A 15,343-nucleotide genomic window follows, 5' to 3' on the forward strand; every position below is an offset into this window, starting at 1 on the left:
GGAAACAACATTGTTCTAATGATTGATTGATTAATTTTGTTATAGGAATGGTAAGTTTATCCACGCACGTTTTGATTAATACGGCGGGGATTTCATCGGGGCCACTACTGAATTTGTTTTGCATTTTATTAATAATTTTACGTATTTCTTGTTCTGTGACTGGGTATAGGTACATGGAGTTATTTGCTGAGGTTAGGCCCGTACGGCCAACCATGTTACGGTTTTGAGGTTGCTCACTTATCGATGCAAAATAATTGTTAAACTGGTTGGCTATCTGTTGCGGACAACTTATTTCGGTATTTGAGACTTTCAGTTTAATATTTGTCGTTTGGGTTTTTGCAGTATGCTTTATAGTCGTACTTGAACATTGCGGCACTATACACCATTTATATACCATTTTACAGTGAAATAATCAATTCAATGCACATAAACCATAAGATTTACTAAGGTCATTGACTGAGTTTACTCGCGTGTGACGTCACACGTGTCACGTGATTAGCCCCTTTGCAAAAACAGCGTTTAAGGCGCGTTCAAAATAAATAAACTTTAACATTGTTTTTTTATATTTAATACAGGAAATTTCACGGAAATATCAATGTAGTGTAATTATTAAGTCATAAACAATAAATTAAAACCATTTTCAAAAATTAGTCAAATAGCCTATTGAAATGGGGCTGTGCCGCGAAAACAAATCTTCATTCTCTCCAAATTGCCCAAAACAAAATAATAAAACTATTGTTGAATTACGACTACTTAACCCCGACTAATACAGTTTATTTCAAATCTAAACTAATGAGCCTCAAACAACTATACACTTATAATACTATATTACTAATTAAAAAAATCCTTAATAAAACCATGCACTGTCAAACTGCTTTCAAAACAAATGAGGAGAGCGGCAAGAGAAACCTGCGTAGCGCAAATAAGTTATCCCTACCATTTATACGAACAAAAAATTTTGGCACAAAAAACGTAACATATCAGGGAGCGCGCATGTACAATGATTTACCACCAAATATTAAGAATGCACCGACTTTCAACATTTTCAAAAACAAACTAAAAACATTTATTTTAGATAATATTTCAGCCATCTAAATCCGGCCCTGACAAACGGCAACACGTTATCGCCTTAAGCCGGGAACAAAAGAATCTATGCCTACCCGCCACCAAATGTTTTAGAATCGCACACTTGGGAATATAAAAACACCACAAGAAGTTATTATCTGTTAATTAGCTTATTTATGTCAGTTTTTATTGTTTTGCTCATTTTGTTATTACTGTCCCTCTAAAAAACATAATATGTATTTTGCATTACTGTTAACGCTCAGTAGCCAACATAATTTTTGCATGTATTACTATCTCATTAAGTGAAATGTAATATTTCTTTTGAGACAAATAAAAAAAAAAATATCTTTAACCCGAAATGTCTGTAATATGTACAATTCCAAAGTACGGGTACCACGGATGTTGCTTACATAACCCCGTATGTCAAGGTGTTTCGGCAGAAAAAGCCTTGGCAGACTTATATATTCCTGAAGTGAAGGTTCATACCTACCGACTGGAATTGGTTTCATGCTGGTATCAGATGGGTTTATTTAGGGGTCCCGATGGTCACCTTTGAGAGCGTCTGCCAAGCACTTCCGGCAAGAAACATACTGACAGATTTTGCTTTTCTGTATCTACCAGTAAATTTCTAACTGATGCCATAACTATTATTGCAGTATCAGATGGGTTAAATGACCCCCCTTTTTCGCACCGGAAGTGGCTATCTTTTTTGTACTTTCGGCAGGTTCCGCCGTGGCAGACTATCAAATTCGGACTTAGCATCACTTTTATAGGAAACCATTGTGCATCTCATCGCGGTATCAAGTTGGTTCGAAACTTTACTGCCGGCTCTCCAACCAAAACACAATATCTTTTATAATACATGTCACTGTAAACGCACCAAGTACGGTAAATCCTACGAGGTAATCCTCTTACGGTAGATGTCGCTAGGCGCCCCCCTAAGGCACATATAAGGGATGTGGTGGAAATATTCGCTGTCAACGGGTAAGTCTCCGTAGGTCAGTCGGTAAAGCGGCGGGCTGTTTTTCCAGTCGCGAGTTCTAGTCTCGCCCGAGCCAGTGAGTTATTCCACTTCCGTTATTTGTAAGCATTGTGGTATCGTTTGCAGACGTTTCTGCTTAATACAATATTAATTTAGATAGACTCGAGTATCATAAACTACTCGTCCATCTATTAGTCACTTTCTAGCCTCTTCAACAATGTAAGTAGTATTAACGTACATATTTTTATTACTTAAATGTTACATTTCTAAACTTCCAAAACATTTTAAGTGGCACATACTCCATATAAACTATACCATGTAAACTATAAGAGAGGTATAATATAAGGTGTCGTGGAGTACCTTGTAACGCGAGCGCGCGCGAGTCGATTGGCGCGGCGTACGCCACGAGTAGCGCGTGCAGGCGCTGCAGGTCGCGCGCGGGGTCAAGCCGCAGCGCTAGCGCCGCCGGCCCGCGAAGCGTCTCGCGCTCGCCCGCCTCCGTGGCCTCGCACCCGCCGCACCCCTCCGCCTCCGCCTCGCGCCGACCGCAGCTGAGGAACACAACAGATGAACAGGGGTGTCAATGATGTTTGTCAGGTCAGAGGTCAGTAATGTATTTAGCACACTAAACTATGCCTTCTTATCACGTAAATACGTACGAAAAGCCTAGAGAAGGAATTCCCTAACCTTTAGCTAGCGACAGAATGATACCTAAATTGAATTGAATTCTTGAAGTGATGTTGCATCACTCTAAGGTACTTATTGGTGTTTATTATAGCCATAGATATCTATAGATCCGGTGTCATCGTCAGTTAGTATCGGGACCGATGTTGCCGCAGCTAAACATGTGTGCATTTCAACTACATTTACAATATTGTACGCATAAGGCCTACTCACACATAGACAGTGTACTTACACGTGCGATCTTGCGCTCTGGTTGGTACACACACGCGCTAGATTGATTGTAATTAGTAATTACACAGTAAAAATGTCATCCTAATCTTCTGAGAGTGTGTTTGTACCTTCTTAAGTTAAAAAGTCATATCTCCATACGATATTTTTAACACAAGACAAGACAAGACAGGAGACGCCACACCCAGCCAGGAAAATGCCTGCTCCGGACTAGCCGGCATACCAGGGGACGTAATTTTATGGGGAGTGACACGCTCTGGGATGGGAAAGGGATAGTTATAATCAGCCGGCTATGCAGCCTTAAGCCAATATTGGAAAGTAGGTGGGGTAGGTTATGTCGTCGAGGGAGAACGTTGGTGATATGCTTCTCGTTGTTTCCGTTTCGGTCTTCATAATATCTTGTGTCAAGCAGGGTAGATGTCATCTTGAGATGACGTTTGTTCGTCGATTCGGGGTGTTGGTTCTTCTTCGTCTGATTCGTTGTCGGTTTCATCTTGTTGATATATTTCTCTTGCTGGTTTAATGAATTTGCCTTTGTCGTCTGCCATGTTGGGCCAATCAGAGGGGTGCCTAGCTGCCTGGTGTAATACTCCATGTCTTGTGTCAGCGAGTTTTCCTACGTGTAGATTGGTCTGCTAACTTTAAGTTTACTAGCTCTATATTTATATGCAACTTCTAAGAGGTGCGGTTTTGGGCGTCTTAGGATGTGTCCTAGGTAGCACATTCGGAGGCATTTTATCCTTTTTGTTATCGTTTTGCCGTTTAATATATCGCGGACCTTACCGGGTTTCGGCGTTGTTACTGACTTATTTATCATGTCTCTTAAGATTATTCGTTCGTATCGTCTGAGTTTAGATCTATTAGCTTTGGTTAAGGCCGCACATTTGAGCCAGTATGTGATGGTGGGTTCGATCACCATTTTATATAGCAGACGTGTAATCTGCTATTGCATACGAGATTCTTTGATGATGTTTGTGAGGATCTTGGCGTTTCGGACAGCCTGCTTGCATCGCTATTTCTACATAGAGTAGACGTGATGTAAGTTCCTAGATATCTGATTTCTTTCACTGGGGGTATTGGTGCGTTGTGGCATTTTGCTTTCGAAGCCATTTAGACAGGCATTCAAACTACTCATTCGTCCATTCATTCACTCAATAGAGATGGGCAAGACCAAAAAATGTTATATCGATAAATTACTATGAACGAATGAATGATATTGGATTATTTTTCAACGTAGGTACGCTCCTTACATAGTTTAAATAAATATATACTGTGTACCTTACGATATATTCAGACTTCCGTTTTTAGGGTTCTGTGCCAACATAGACATAGAACATTTTTATTCAACATCACATGAAATGGCAGAGTTAACAGATAGCGTAGTACATTTTTTACAGATAAACCTTAAATTTAGACTTAAAAAACTAAGAAATTGAGTCCAACAAGATTCTTTAATTTACTAAGCCACCACCGCACCAATCTTTAAAAGACCGTATGTTAAGTAAGCGAAATAGGCAATCGAGTTCGCTGGTCGTAGACTTTCACAGATGGCGCCAGTACTGTCACTCTAATTACGCCCTAATTGGAGTAAAAGAGAATGAGTCCGCAAAACTTCGGAGTTCGCGGTACGCCCTCAGGTTTCCCAGTCACTCAGTTTTTTTTTTTATTTTATGCCACTGGCAAGAGTGGCAAGCTCATGATGAATTTGTATTGAATAACGTATTAAGAACAACGTTTCTATTTTAAATCTCAGTTTCAATATCGATACGATACGATTAAGAACATCGACTGAGTCCCAGCTCTAGCGCTTACTTCACTGCTAATATTTTGACATACTACTTCAATATTGAGACTAATGTCATAATTCACATGTTCATTGTCCATTGCGTGTTAGCTTTGAAAGCACCAATGAAGAAAGTACACACAACAAGCAATGGATGACTTTCGAATGTCCGGCAATGGACAACGTATTTTATATTCTTTGCCGTTTTTATTACACAAATAGATTGTTATTAATTAGTCTTACCTGTGATAAGTAACTCCATAATTATTTAAATTTACAGTGGTACTGCGATTTTAGCACGTAATTACGGCGCAAACCGGCATTTTGCTTTCGTGTTTACACCGCAACGGCTGTCATCAAAATGACAATGCAATCGTGCTTTGTGATCATTTTGATCAGAAAATAGAGTCACGCGCCCAGCTGTCATACCACCTCCTTATATTCATATTTCTATGATTATAAGGAGGTGGTATTCGCATATTCATTAGGTACCGTCAAATGGGGTGAATAGGGACGGCGGGGGGAATAGGGACAAGATCCGGAAATGACATTTACCTGATAATTGAAAAAAAAAAGTGTCAGAAGAGAGTAGATAGTGTCAGAGGTATAATTTAAAGATCTTTATGTTTTTTCACTTATTATTTGCCAGTGAAACAAATTAGTATAATTTTTATCGTTGTATTTTGATAACGATTTAGCGTTAATTTAAACAAGATCTAGTTTCTGGATCACAGGTTATTATTTGATATTTTATCGCTCAGCGTTTTTATAGAACGTATTTTGTTTTACATTAATACATACATACATACATATAATCACGCCTATTTCCCGGAGGGGTAGGCAGTGACCACGGATTTCCACTTGCTACGATCCTGACATACCTCTTTCGCTTCCTTCACTTTCATAACATTCCCCATACACGCTTGCCGGTTTAGGGTGCTCTTGACCTGGCCTTTCTTCAGGATTTTCCGATCTGATCAGAGAAAGTCCGCCGAGGTCTGCCCCTTCCAACTCCCGTTTCTACCTCTCCCTTATACACTCTCTTTGTTAGCCTTCATTCACTCATTCTTTCCACGTGTCCAAACCATCTCAACATACCTTTCTCAATTTTTGTCACTACATCTTCGCTCAGTCCACACTTTTCCCTTATCACACTGTTCCTAATTCTAGCTTGTAATCTCACACCACACACACTTCTCAACGCTCTCATTTCCACTGCATTCACTTGGCTCTGATGCCTTTTCTGCCATACCCAACATTCGCTACCATACATAAGCGTAGGCACCAGCATCCCTCTATGCACAGCCAACCGTGCCTTTTAAGACACCTTCTGGCTGCTCATAAAAGAGTTAAGGAGAGTGAATGCTAGAATTCACGCGATTTCCAGCATTCACTCTCCTTTCAATATCTTTATCATGCTTACCGTCCCTAGTGAACAAGGTTCCCAGATACACAAACTCTTTCACTTGTTCTACTCATTCTCTTTCTTATTAATACAGTCTCTTGATTGTCAATTTAATCAGTGAACTGAAGTCAAGGAAATAGCAGGTTCATATATTATTTCATAATTATGTTCATAAATTATTAAACATAAACATGCTATTTTCTTCATAGAATATCCAGCCAGCTGCCACCATGCACGATTACGATTGCGTATTTTATGATTTTTTGTGTGATGCTATGCTGGTGACACGCATAAGGGTCATCATCTCTCTTCTTCTTCCTGCCCTTATCCCACGTTATGTGGGGTCGGCACAACATGTTTTTCTCTTCCATTCTCCTCTATCTTTCGTCACCTCAGCACTCACTCCTTTCTTTCTCATATCCTCTTTCACACAATCCATCCATCGCTTTTTGGGTCTACCATACGCTCTCCGTCCATCAACATTCATCCCTAATATTCTTTTGCCTATATGGCATTCATCCCTCCTCATCATATGCCCATACCACGCTAACCTACTACTTCTTATCTTCTCCGTTACTGGTGCTACTTTCAAACTTCCCCTAATATACTCATTCTTAATCCGATCCTTTCTCGTCACTCCACACATCCATCTCAACATTCTCATTTCCGCTGCGTGCACTCTTCTTTCATCCGTCACTTTCGTCGCCCAGTATTCTGATCCATACATTACAACAGGTCTCACGATCGTCCTGTAAATTTTCCCCTTAAGTTTAAGAGGCATTCGTGGATCGCAAGTTGTTCCAGAGACCTGTCGCCATTTCATCCATCCCGCATTTATTCTATTTTTCACGTCACGGTCGATGCGTCCGTCACTTTGGATCAATGACCCAAGGTACCGGAAGTCGGAGCAGACTGGTAGGGGTACACCATCTAAGGCAATATGGGAAAAACTGGATAGACCACCGAAATCGCAGAACATGGGCTCCGTTTTGGTTTTGCTTATTTTCAGTCCCACACTTTCCAGCTTTTCTTGCCATTTTACCAGCCTGCTCTGGACCTCAAGTGCATTATCTCCGACAAGAACAATGTCATCGGCAAACAGCATACACCAGGGTGCCTCCTCCTGTATGTTCGATGTCAGAGCATCCATAACCAGGAGGAACAAATATGGACTTAAAGCCGATCCCTGGTGTAAACCTACCGCCACATTGAACTTGTCGGTTACTCCAGCTTCAGACCTGACGTGAGTACTGGCTCTATCATACATCGCCTGAACAAGCCGCATATACTTCTCTGGCATTCCTTTCTCTCTCATAGACCACCACAGAACCTTACGGGGGACTCTATCGTATGCCTTTTCCAGGTCCACGAACACCATGTGCAAGTTCTTTTGCGCCAGTCTGTATTTTTCGCACAGTTGGCGAGGTGCAAATATGGCGTCCGTAGCTCCCCGGCCCGGCATAAACCCAAATTGGTTCTGTGTTACCTCACTTTCTTCTCTCATTCGTCTCGCTACCACTTTTTCCCATATCTTCATACTATGTGACATGAGCTTTATTCCTCGATAGTTGCAATCCTGTACATCACCCTTATTCTTAAAAACGGGCACCAGTGAACTGTTGCACCATTCATCAGGGATTGCCTCTTCTTGCAACAACTTATTAAAGAATAAAGTCAGCCACTTCCATTCATCCGCTTTCAGAAACTTCCATACTTCCACAGGTATACCATCTGGCCCAACCGCTTTCCCATTCTTCATACCTTGCACTGCCATTTTTACTTCTTCTATAGTGATCTCTTTCACCATACCAATGTTATTTCTAGCATTTTCTAGCACTCCAATCATTCTCTTCGTTCATAAGTTTACTAAAGTAGTTCTTCCAGCGTTCTTGTATGCTCTTGTTATCCGTCAAAATCTTTCCTGCTTCGTCTCTCATACATTTCATATGATTTATATCTCTTGCATTCCTCTCTCTCTCTCTCTTGCTATTCTGTAAAGGTCTTTTCGGCCTTGTGGGCTCTCAAGGAAATCGTACAATTTATCTTGTACCTTGGCCCTTGCTATTGCAACTGCTTTTTTAGCCTTCTTCTTACTTATTAGATAAGCTGACCTCTTGATTTCTTTCTCTCTATCGTTACCCTATTCCACACTTTTCCATTCTTTAAAAGCATTCTTCTTTTCTTTCAGAATCATTCGCACATCTTCATTCCACCACCATGTATTCCTATCAATCTTGCCTTTCCCTTTTGTTTCCCCAAAAACATCCCTCGCCACACTTCTTACACATACTGCCATTTCATTCCAGCAATCATTCACTCTCATCTCTGAAATATCACCCATTCCTACCATCTTATCGACTATTCTTTTTCTAAATTCTTCAGCTAACTCCCTGTCACTCAATCTATACCATTTCGTTCTAGGTGGGGGCTTCGAGTTCTTTTGCAAAAGTTGTACTTTAAGATTTAAGTCTAGAATCAGTAACCTATGCTGGGAAACTAGGCTCTCACTGGGTACTATTTTGCAGTCCTTAGCCAAATGTATTTTACTCCTTCTTAGGAGAAAGTAATCAATTTGGGTAGAGTGTTGACCACTACGGTATGTGATAAGGTGTTGTTCTTTCTTTTGATAGTAGGTGTTCACTATGGCTAAGTCAAAGGCTAAGGCTGCTTCCAGTAGAGCTTCACCCTCTTGATTTCTGACTCCGTAACCACGGCCCCCATGCACTCTTTCATATCCGTCATTCATTCTTCCCACATGTCCATTAAAATCTCCTCCAATGTATATCTCCTCACATTCTGGTATTCCCATAATTTCCACATCCAAATCCTCCCAGAATTTCTCTTTCAAACTATCATCACATCCAGTCTGCGGTGCATATACACTAATTACATTTAAAATCAAGTTTTCTATCAAAAATTTCACGATAATTATTCTATCATTCACTCTCTTTACATCCATCACCTTGTTCTTAAGCTCCTTATCTAACACTACCCCCACCCCATTTCTTTTCCCATCACTGCCGCAATAGTAAAACTTATAACCCGCCCCAATTTCTCTTGCTTTCCGTCCCTTCCACTTCGTCTCCTGCAGACATGCCACGTTTATTCGTCTCCTTTCCAAAACATCCGCTAACTCTATTCCTCTTCCAGTCATCGTATCTATATTCCAACTTCCAATCCTCAGTCTTATTCCCCGGACTAGCTTCTTACACTGCCCCCGTCCCTGGTGCAGCAACCCTCGTCCATTTCTCACAGCCGCCGGGTGCTGCGCCTGCGCGTCGCCTGCGGGGTACGCCCTAGCACTATCGCATATTCTATTATCTGTCGCACTCATGTTGTATACGATTTGGCATATCTTTTTACGATCGGCCGCCTGCCTGACATCAACCCTCCTTGGGAATCCCTAGTTGACTTAGGTGACTGTCCTTTTACTCCTTTAGTCGCCTTTTACGACATCCATGGATAAGCACGGAGTGGGCTATTCTTAAGCCGGCAACCACACGGCGTACATAAGGGTCATCATATGATACTTATATATGATTTGATTTCTTTATCACTATCACACAATATACAATTTCACTAAAAATTACACATGATAAATTCTTAATCATTTATATGGTGATTATCAGCTCACAATATATATTTCAATCAAAATTATAAAAGCAGCTTAAAGCTTCGTCATAAGCTAAAAACAATTTATACTTATAGGAACTTAAATCACCAAGGGTCATCATTAAGCTATCAACAAAGAAGAAGAAGTCAAAACAAAGTAAACATTAATATTCAATAAAACTCTTTTATGAAAAATTACGTATCTCATAAAAAGTTTCTCAAACGACTACTAAATGTTCCGTTCGGTATAGGGCTCGTCTATCAAATATTTGGGACATTTGGGTAGTCGCTCGCAGTATGTAGGTATGAAGACTCTGAAGATACACGGGTTTTCCCCTGCAAGTGCTATGCGACTATATTGCATTGCATAAAACCGTCTACTATAAGACAGTTTTAATTGTCATGTATTTTTAAGTGACAGTGTTACGGCATGGTTAAGGTTAAGGCCAATCAGAGCGACTAATTTTAAAATAGACCTAGTATTTCGGGTCGGTGAAATTGACCAATCATAATCTTGGTCGAAGAAAACTCATACCTAAATTTTGACTTTGCAATTGGTCCGCTGGTGAGCATGTGTATTCTAATTTTGTAGCCTTTTATAAGCTGATATTTTCTTTGAAGTTAGTCATCCATGTTTATTATCAATCGCTGACTTCAATAACATTCATTAATTCACTATTTTTTTTGCAATTAGTGCTCTGTGTAATTATTGACCCAGATTGAACTTTCCTCGCGATACCTAGATATAGTATAGGATCAAAATGTAAGGTGAGTCAGGCGAGGCGACGGCGACACGTACCACGTCCACTCGGTGTCGGCGTAGTAGCCCTTGTGCGGCGGCGAGACGGGCGAGTGCCGGCACAGCGCCGTGAGCAGCCGCACCCACTCGGCGCGCTCCACGCAGTTGCTCGCCTGCACGAACAGCACGCGCTCGAGGTGCACTGCACATGCACAAACCATACGATTATGTCATTCAAGTACCTACAATGAGTTCACAATTATTGATTGGATCACTCATTAAAGGCACGAGTCAAAAAGGGAAAGCGTCATCGGCGCCTTTCTCGGATAGGAACGACGTTATTCGTGACCGTTCGCCGTCATACATCGGTTTTACTAGATAATGACAATTCTGTACGTAACACTATCTATTCTGGGTTCTACCTATTTGAAGCAATGTATTTATAGGATTAAAGTTCACTAAATATCAATTTTTGCGCTCGTGCCGGATGGGCATCATGGCCCATCTAATATAAATAAGCGGTATCGCTGACTAACAGGACTAAATAAAAATAATAATTGTGTGGGTTTAGTAAACCACGATGCAAGTGAAACTTTTTTCAGATTGTAGGTATTTTTTCGAAAAATTATATATTTTAGTGAATATTATATAGAAAACGTTTTAAAGAGTGGAATGAAAATAACAAAAACATAATAGCAAAATAAGTATTTACATTGCTTTTAATAAGATAATAAGAGCAGGTAAGTACCTAGTAGGTTGAATCCACCGCTTGCAGCTTCTGACTCTATATCCATTTTCATTGCAATAGGTAGGTACCACATTAGAATTTCGGGTAATATCGCCACGTCGCGCTCTGTAGCTCCGTACAAAATTTGCTCCAGAAATTCTTCAAAATTAATAGTCATACTTGTTATGGCCATTTTTTGCCCGGATGCTGCACTTTATGATAAAAGCAAGCCGCTTTTCACAGTGATAGTAGGGACCAAACTAAGCGATTTGACCCGCAGCAGCGCAAGTTTCACCCCTTAGGAACAGAAATGGCGCCACTTCTTTTTAAAATAACTCAAAAAATTCTACAAGCTAAACCAATGAACCGATTCAAATATTTAATATCTCAAATGAAAGCTCATTATATACATTACTTTTAACAAAATACTCAAAAAATATATACTGAATACTTTCGACAAAAAAGGCATCTTAAGTTTTTTTTTTACTCGATTGATAGTTTTTACTTGATTTCTCAAAAAAAATGTAAGGAACATGAATAGTTTAATGCATGTATATATTACTGAATAAATAACAAATATTATTTAAAAAAAACCGACACGGATACCTCTCATACTTCACGAAATATGAAAGTTTGAATGTGAGTGTAAATATTTTTTTACTCGATTGATCGTTTTTACATTTCTTAAAAAAAATATATATATATATATATATACCTATATATATATATTAAACTGAGTAGGTATATAAAAAGTATTACAAAAAAAACAGACAACGATACCTTTCATTCTTCACGAAATATTTGTTCAATTATGCACGCTCTTACAAATTAAATTATTTAAAAGAAATCTTCAACCGCAGTAAGTGCACTGATTTTAATATGACATGTGTTATATGAAAAGAAATCACCCAATTTATTTTAATAAATAAAAAATAGATAAATAAAAACGAAATAAAGTGTTTTCCTGGTGCTGAATTACAAAACAATATAACAAACCTAAAGTAGAAATTATTTTTATTTAAAGTGACTACATTTGTATACAAAAAGCATAAATGTCCTCTTCGGATAAATTCCAATACTACAAAATCACTGATCATACATGAATTATTTTTGTACCTGTAGATTACTGTTGAATTATTTTTGTGCCTAGTTGATTACCATTAAACATATAATTTTGTGCCAGACCTATAATCAGTGGTCAGCATACTCAGCATGCAAAATAACCCTGGATTGAAAATTACATTAACTTAATTTTGATTTGTAAAGCCACATTTGCATGATTTACACTGGGCTGTGCATGGTAAGCTGACGCAACGACACCCACAACGCATAGTTTCGCAGCCAGATTTGCAGCCACAATGGTCCAAGAGGCTTAATTGCGACCAAATCGCTGTAACTGTCGACCATTCTGGCGTCCAACTTTCTTTTTCCTTAGTCCATCCCCAAGGCGATGGACATGGTATGGAAAATTCTGGTTTCAGAGCGTTTCCCCATATATGGCCCGCTCGAAGTGCATGTTTATAGAGAGCAACTGATGTAGGTGGCAGGGTTGCCAGGTTCCAATTTCTCGGCCAAATCAGATTTGTTCCCTGAGCGAAGCCCTCCATTGGCTGACAACGAAGGTGGACAAATTTGGTTTTCGTACTGGAAGAATTCGTGCAAAGGTGGCCGTACAAATCAAAAGTAAGTTAATGTAATTTTCAATCCAGGGTTAATTTGCATGCTGACCACTGATTATAGGTCTGGCACAAAATTATAGGTTTAATGGTAATCAACTAGGCACAAAAATAATTCAACAGTAATCTACAGGCACAAAAATAATTCATGTATGATCAGTGATTTTGTAGTATTGGAATGGTAAGAGTACTTCAAAACGACTTTTCTTTTATACATTCATTTCTACATCTACCGGTGAACCCGAAGAGGACATTTAAGTTTTTTGTTTACAAATATAGTCACTTCAAGTGGCATACGTCATTTTTGAGTTGAAAGAATTTCGATTTTATTTGAATTAATCAAATTCCACATTTAAATGACGTTCATTGTCCGCAAGGCAGTTCCTGCCACTTCAAGGGCTAAATAAAAATAATTTCTAATTTTAGATTTGTTATATTTTTTTGTAATTCAGCACCAGGAAAAAAACTTTATTCGGTTTTTATTAATTTATTTTTTATTTATTAAAATAAATTAGGTGATTTCTTTTCATATGACACATTTCATATTAAAATCAGTGCACTTACTGCGGTTGAAGATTTCTTCTAAATAAATTTATTTGTAAGAGCGTGCATAATTGAACTTAAATATTTCGTGAAGAATGAAAGGTGTCTATGTCGGTTTTTTTTATAATACTTGTTATTTATTCAGTAATATATACATGCATTAAACTATTTATGTTCCTTACATTTTTTTTGAGAAATCAAGTAAAAACTATCCATCGAGTAAAAAAAAAAACTTAAGATGCCGTTTTTTGTCGAAAGTATTCAGTATATATTTTTTGAGTCTTTTTTTTAAAGTAATGTATATAATGAGCTTTCATTTGAGATATTAAATATTTAAATCGGTTTATTGGTTTAGCTTGTAGAATTTTTTGAAATATTTTTTAAAGAAGTGGCGCCATCTCTGTTACTAAGGGGTGAAACTGCCGCTGCTGCGGGTCAAATCGCTCAGTTTGGTCCCTACTATCACTGTGCAAAGCGGCTTGCTTTTATCATGAAGTGCAGCATTTTGTTCATAACAAGTATGACTATAAAATATGAGTAATGATGTCATGATTCAGGTCCATCGTCTTGTAACTGAAGAATTTCAGGCATAGCTCTTATCTCTTGTATAAGGTAAGGTACCTCCATAGATGTGCTCTAGTCCTCTTCCTCCCACGTGCTTTTAGCGGAATCTAATCTTACTATTTTCTACAGAATGTCATCGGACATGGTTCTCGTGAACAAAATTAAATTGCCTTGAGGACTATAAATATACTATTGGGATGCTAATTTCCCTATTTACATCATTCTCGTGTTTAAGAGCCCGTTATCGATTTTAGTCGTAAAAATGTAAAATAGATAGATTTAGTCACTGAAATTGTACACCTTTTGATACGTAATAGAAATAACAAGTACTGGTTTCTCTTAGCACGTCTTCTCATCTTGCAGTTTTACAGATAATTTTTTTGGAAAACAGACTCAATAAATTAGTAATGATTTTTGTTCTGATGGACGTTTAGGTAAACACGCGCGTAAAGCACTGATTTTGTCGCTCTTATTTGTAAATTTCGTAAAGTTTGGACGGCTAAAAATGGTAATTTTGTATTACACATGTAATGGCGCGCCTAGCCGAGTAGCCGCGCATTACAACATCATGCAACGGCCACGTGACAGACAGCGGAGCTACCTATCGAGCCGCGGCCACCGATCGAGTGCCAGCCCACTCGCCCCACCCGCCGCGCGCCGAGCCGAGCGTATAAAAGCGACGTGACCCCATCACACACATATACTGTACTCCACCTTTTAAGGGGCCCACTGACTATCAGTCCGCCGGACGATATCGGCCTGTCAGTTAGAACAAAAATTTGACAGTTCCGAACAACTGACAGGCCGATATCGTCCGGCGGACTGATAGTCAGTGGGCCCCTTTACAGACTACATTTTTATTATTATGGCTTTGACTTTTAAATGAAAGTTAGACGAAATCAATTTTCTCCAGAAATTACTTCAAAACAAGTGACAATTTCTCTAAAAATCTACTTAATTTCAACGTAATTTTGATACTTATTTTTCTAGCACGAACGATTTCTTGTAAGTGATTGACAAAATAAAAACATCGACAGTCCTGTTATCGATAAGTACCACTTCAACGTCATAGAGGTAATACAAAGACAAATAATAGTTAGTAATAACAAAACTATCAATTTAAATATATTTTACATACTTCAGAAAACAATTTAGAAATACTTTCGTAACTTTCTTTCTTCGTGTCACTGAATTAATTCTCCCATAATTCACTCCATGATACACACACACACCGAAATTGTCTTTCAAATTGATATATATATATATATATATTCTCTCTTCTCGGGACGTTTTTCTGGGGGGCATTTTTTCGTATTCAGTCTTGTGTTAACAATA

The 15,343-nt window shown here is 38.8% G+C and overlaps 1 protein-coding gene across 1 annotated transcript in view; it reads right to left on the minus strand.

Annotated features, from left to right (window-relative positions):
* Positions 1-15,343, minus strand: part of LOC134754810 (GTPase-activating protein) — a 172,187-nt gene that overhangs the window by 27,243 nt on the left and 129,601 nt on the right. The window contains exons 13-14 of the mRNA XM_063691188.1: positions 10,559-10,700; positions 2,408-2,598 (exon numbers count right to left, since the gene is read on the minus strand). Of these exons, the coding sequence (XP_063547258.1) occupies positions 2,408-2,598; positions 10,559-10,700 (333 nt within the window). The remainder of the gene's footprint in view (positions 1-2,407; positions 2,599-10,558; positions 10,701-15,343) is intronic.

This window comes from Cydia strobilella, chromosome Z, assembly GCF_947568885.1.
Source record: "Cydia strobilella chromosome Z, ilCydStro3.1, whole genome shotgun sequence".
Classification (NCBI taxonomy): domain Eukaryota; kingdom Metazoa; phylum Arthropoda; class Insecta; order Lepidoptera; family Tortricidae; genus Cydia; species Cydia strobilella.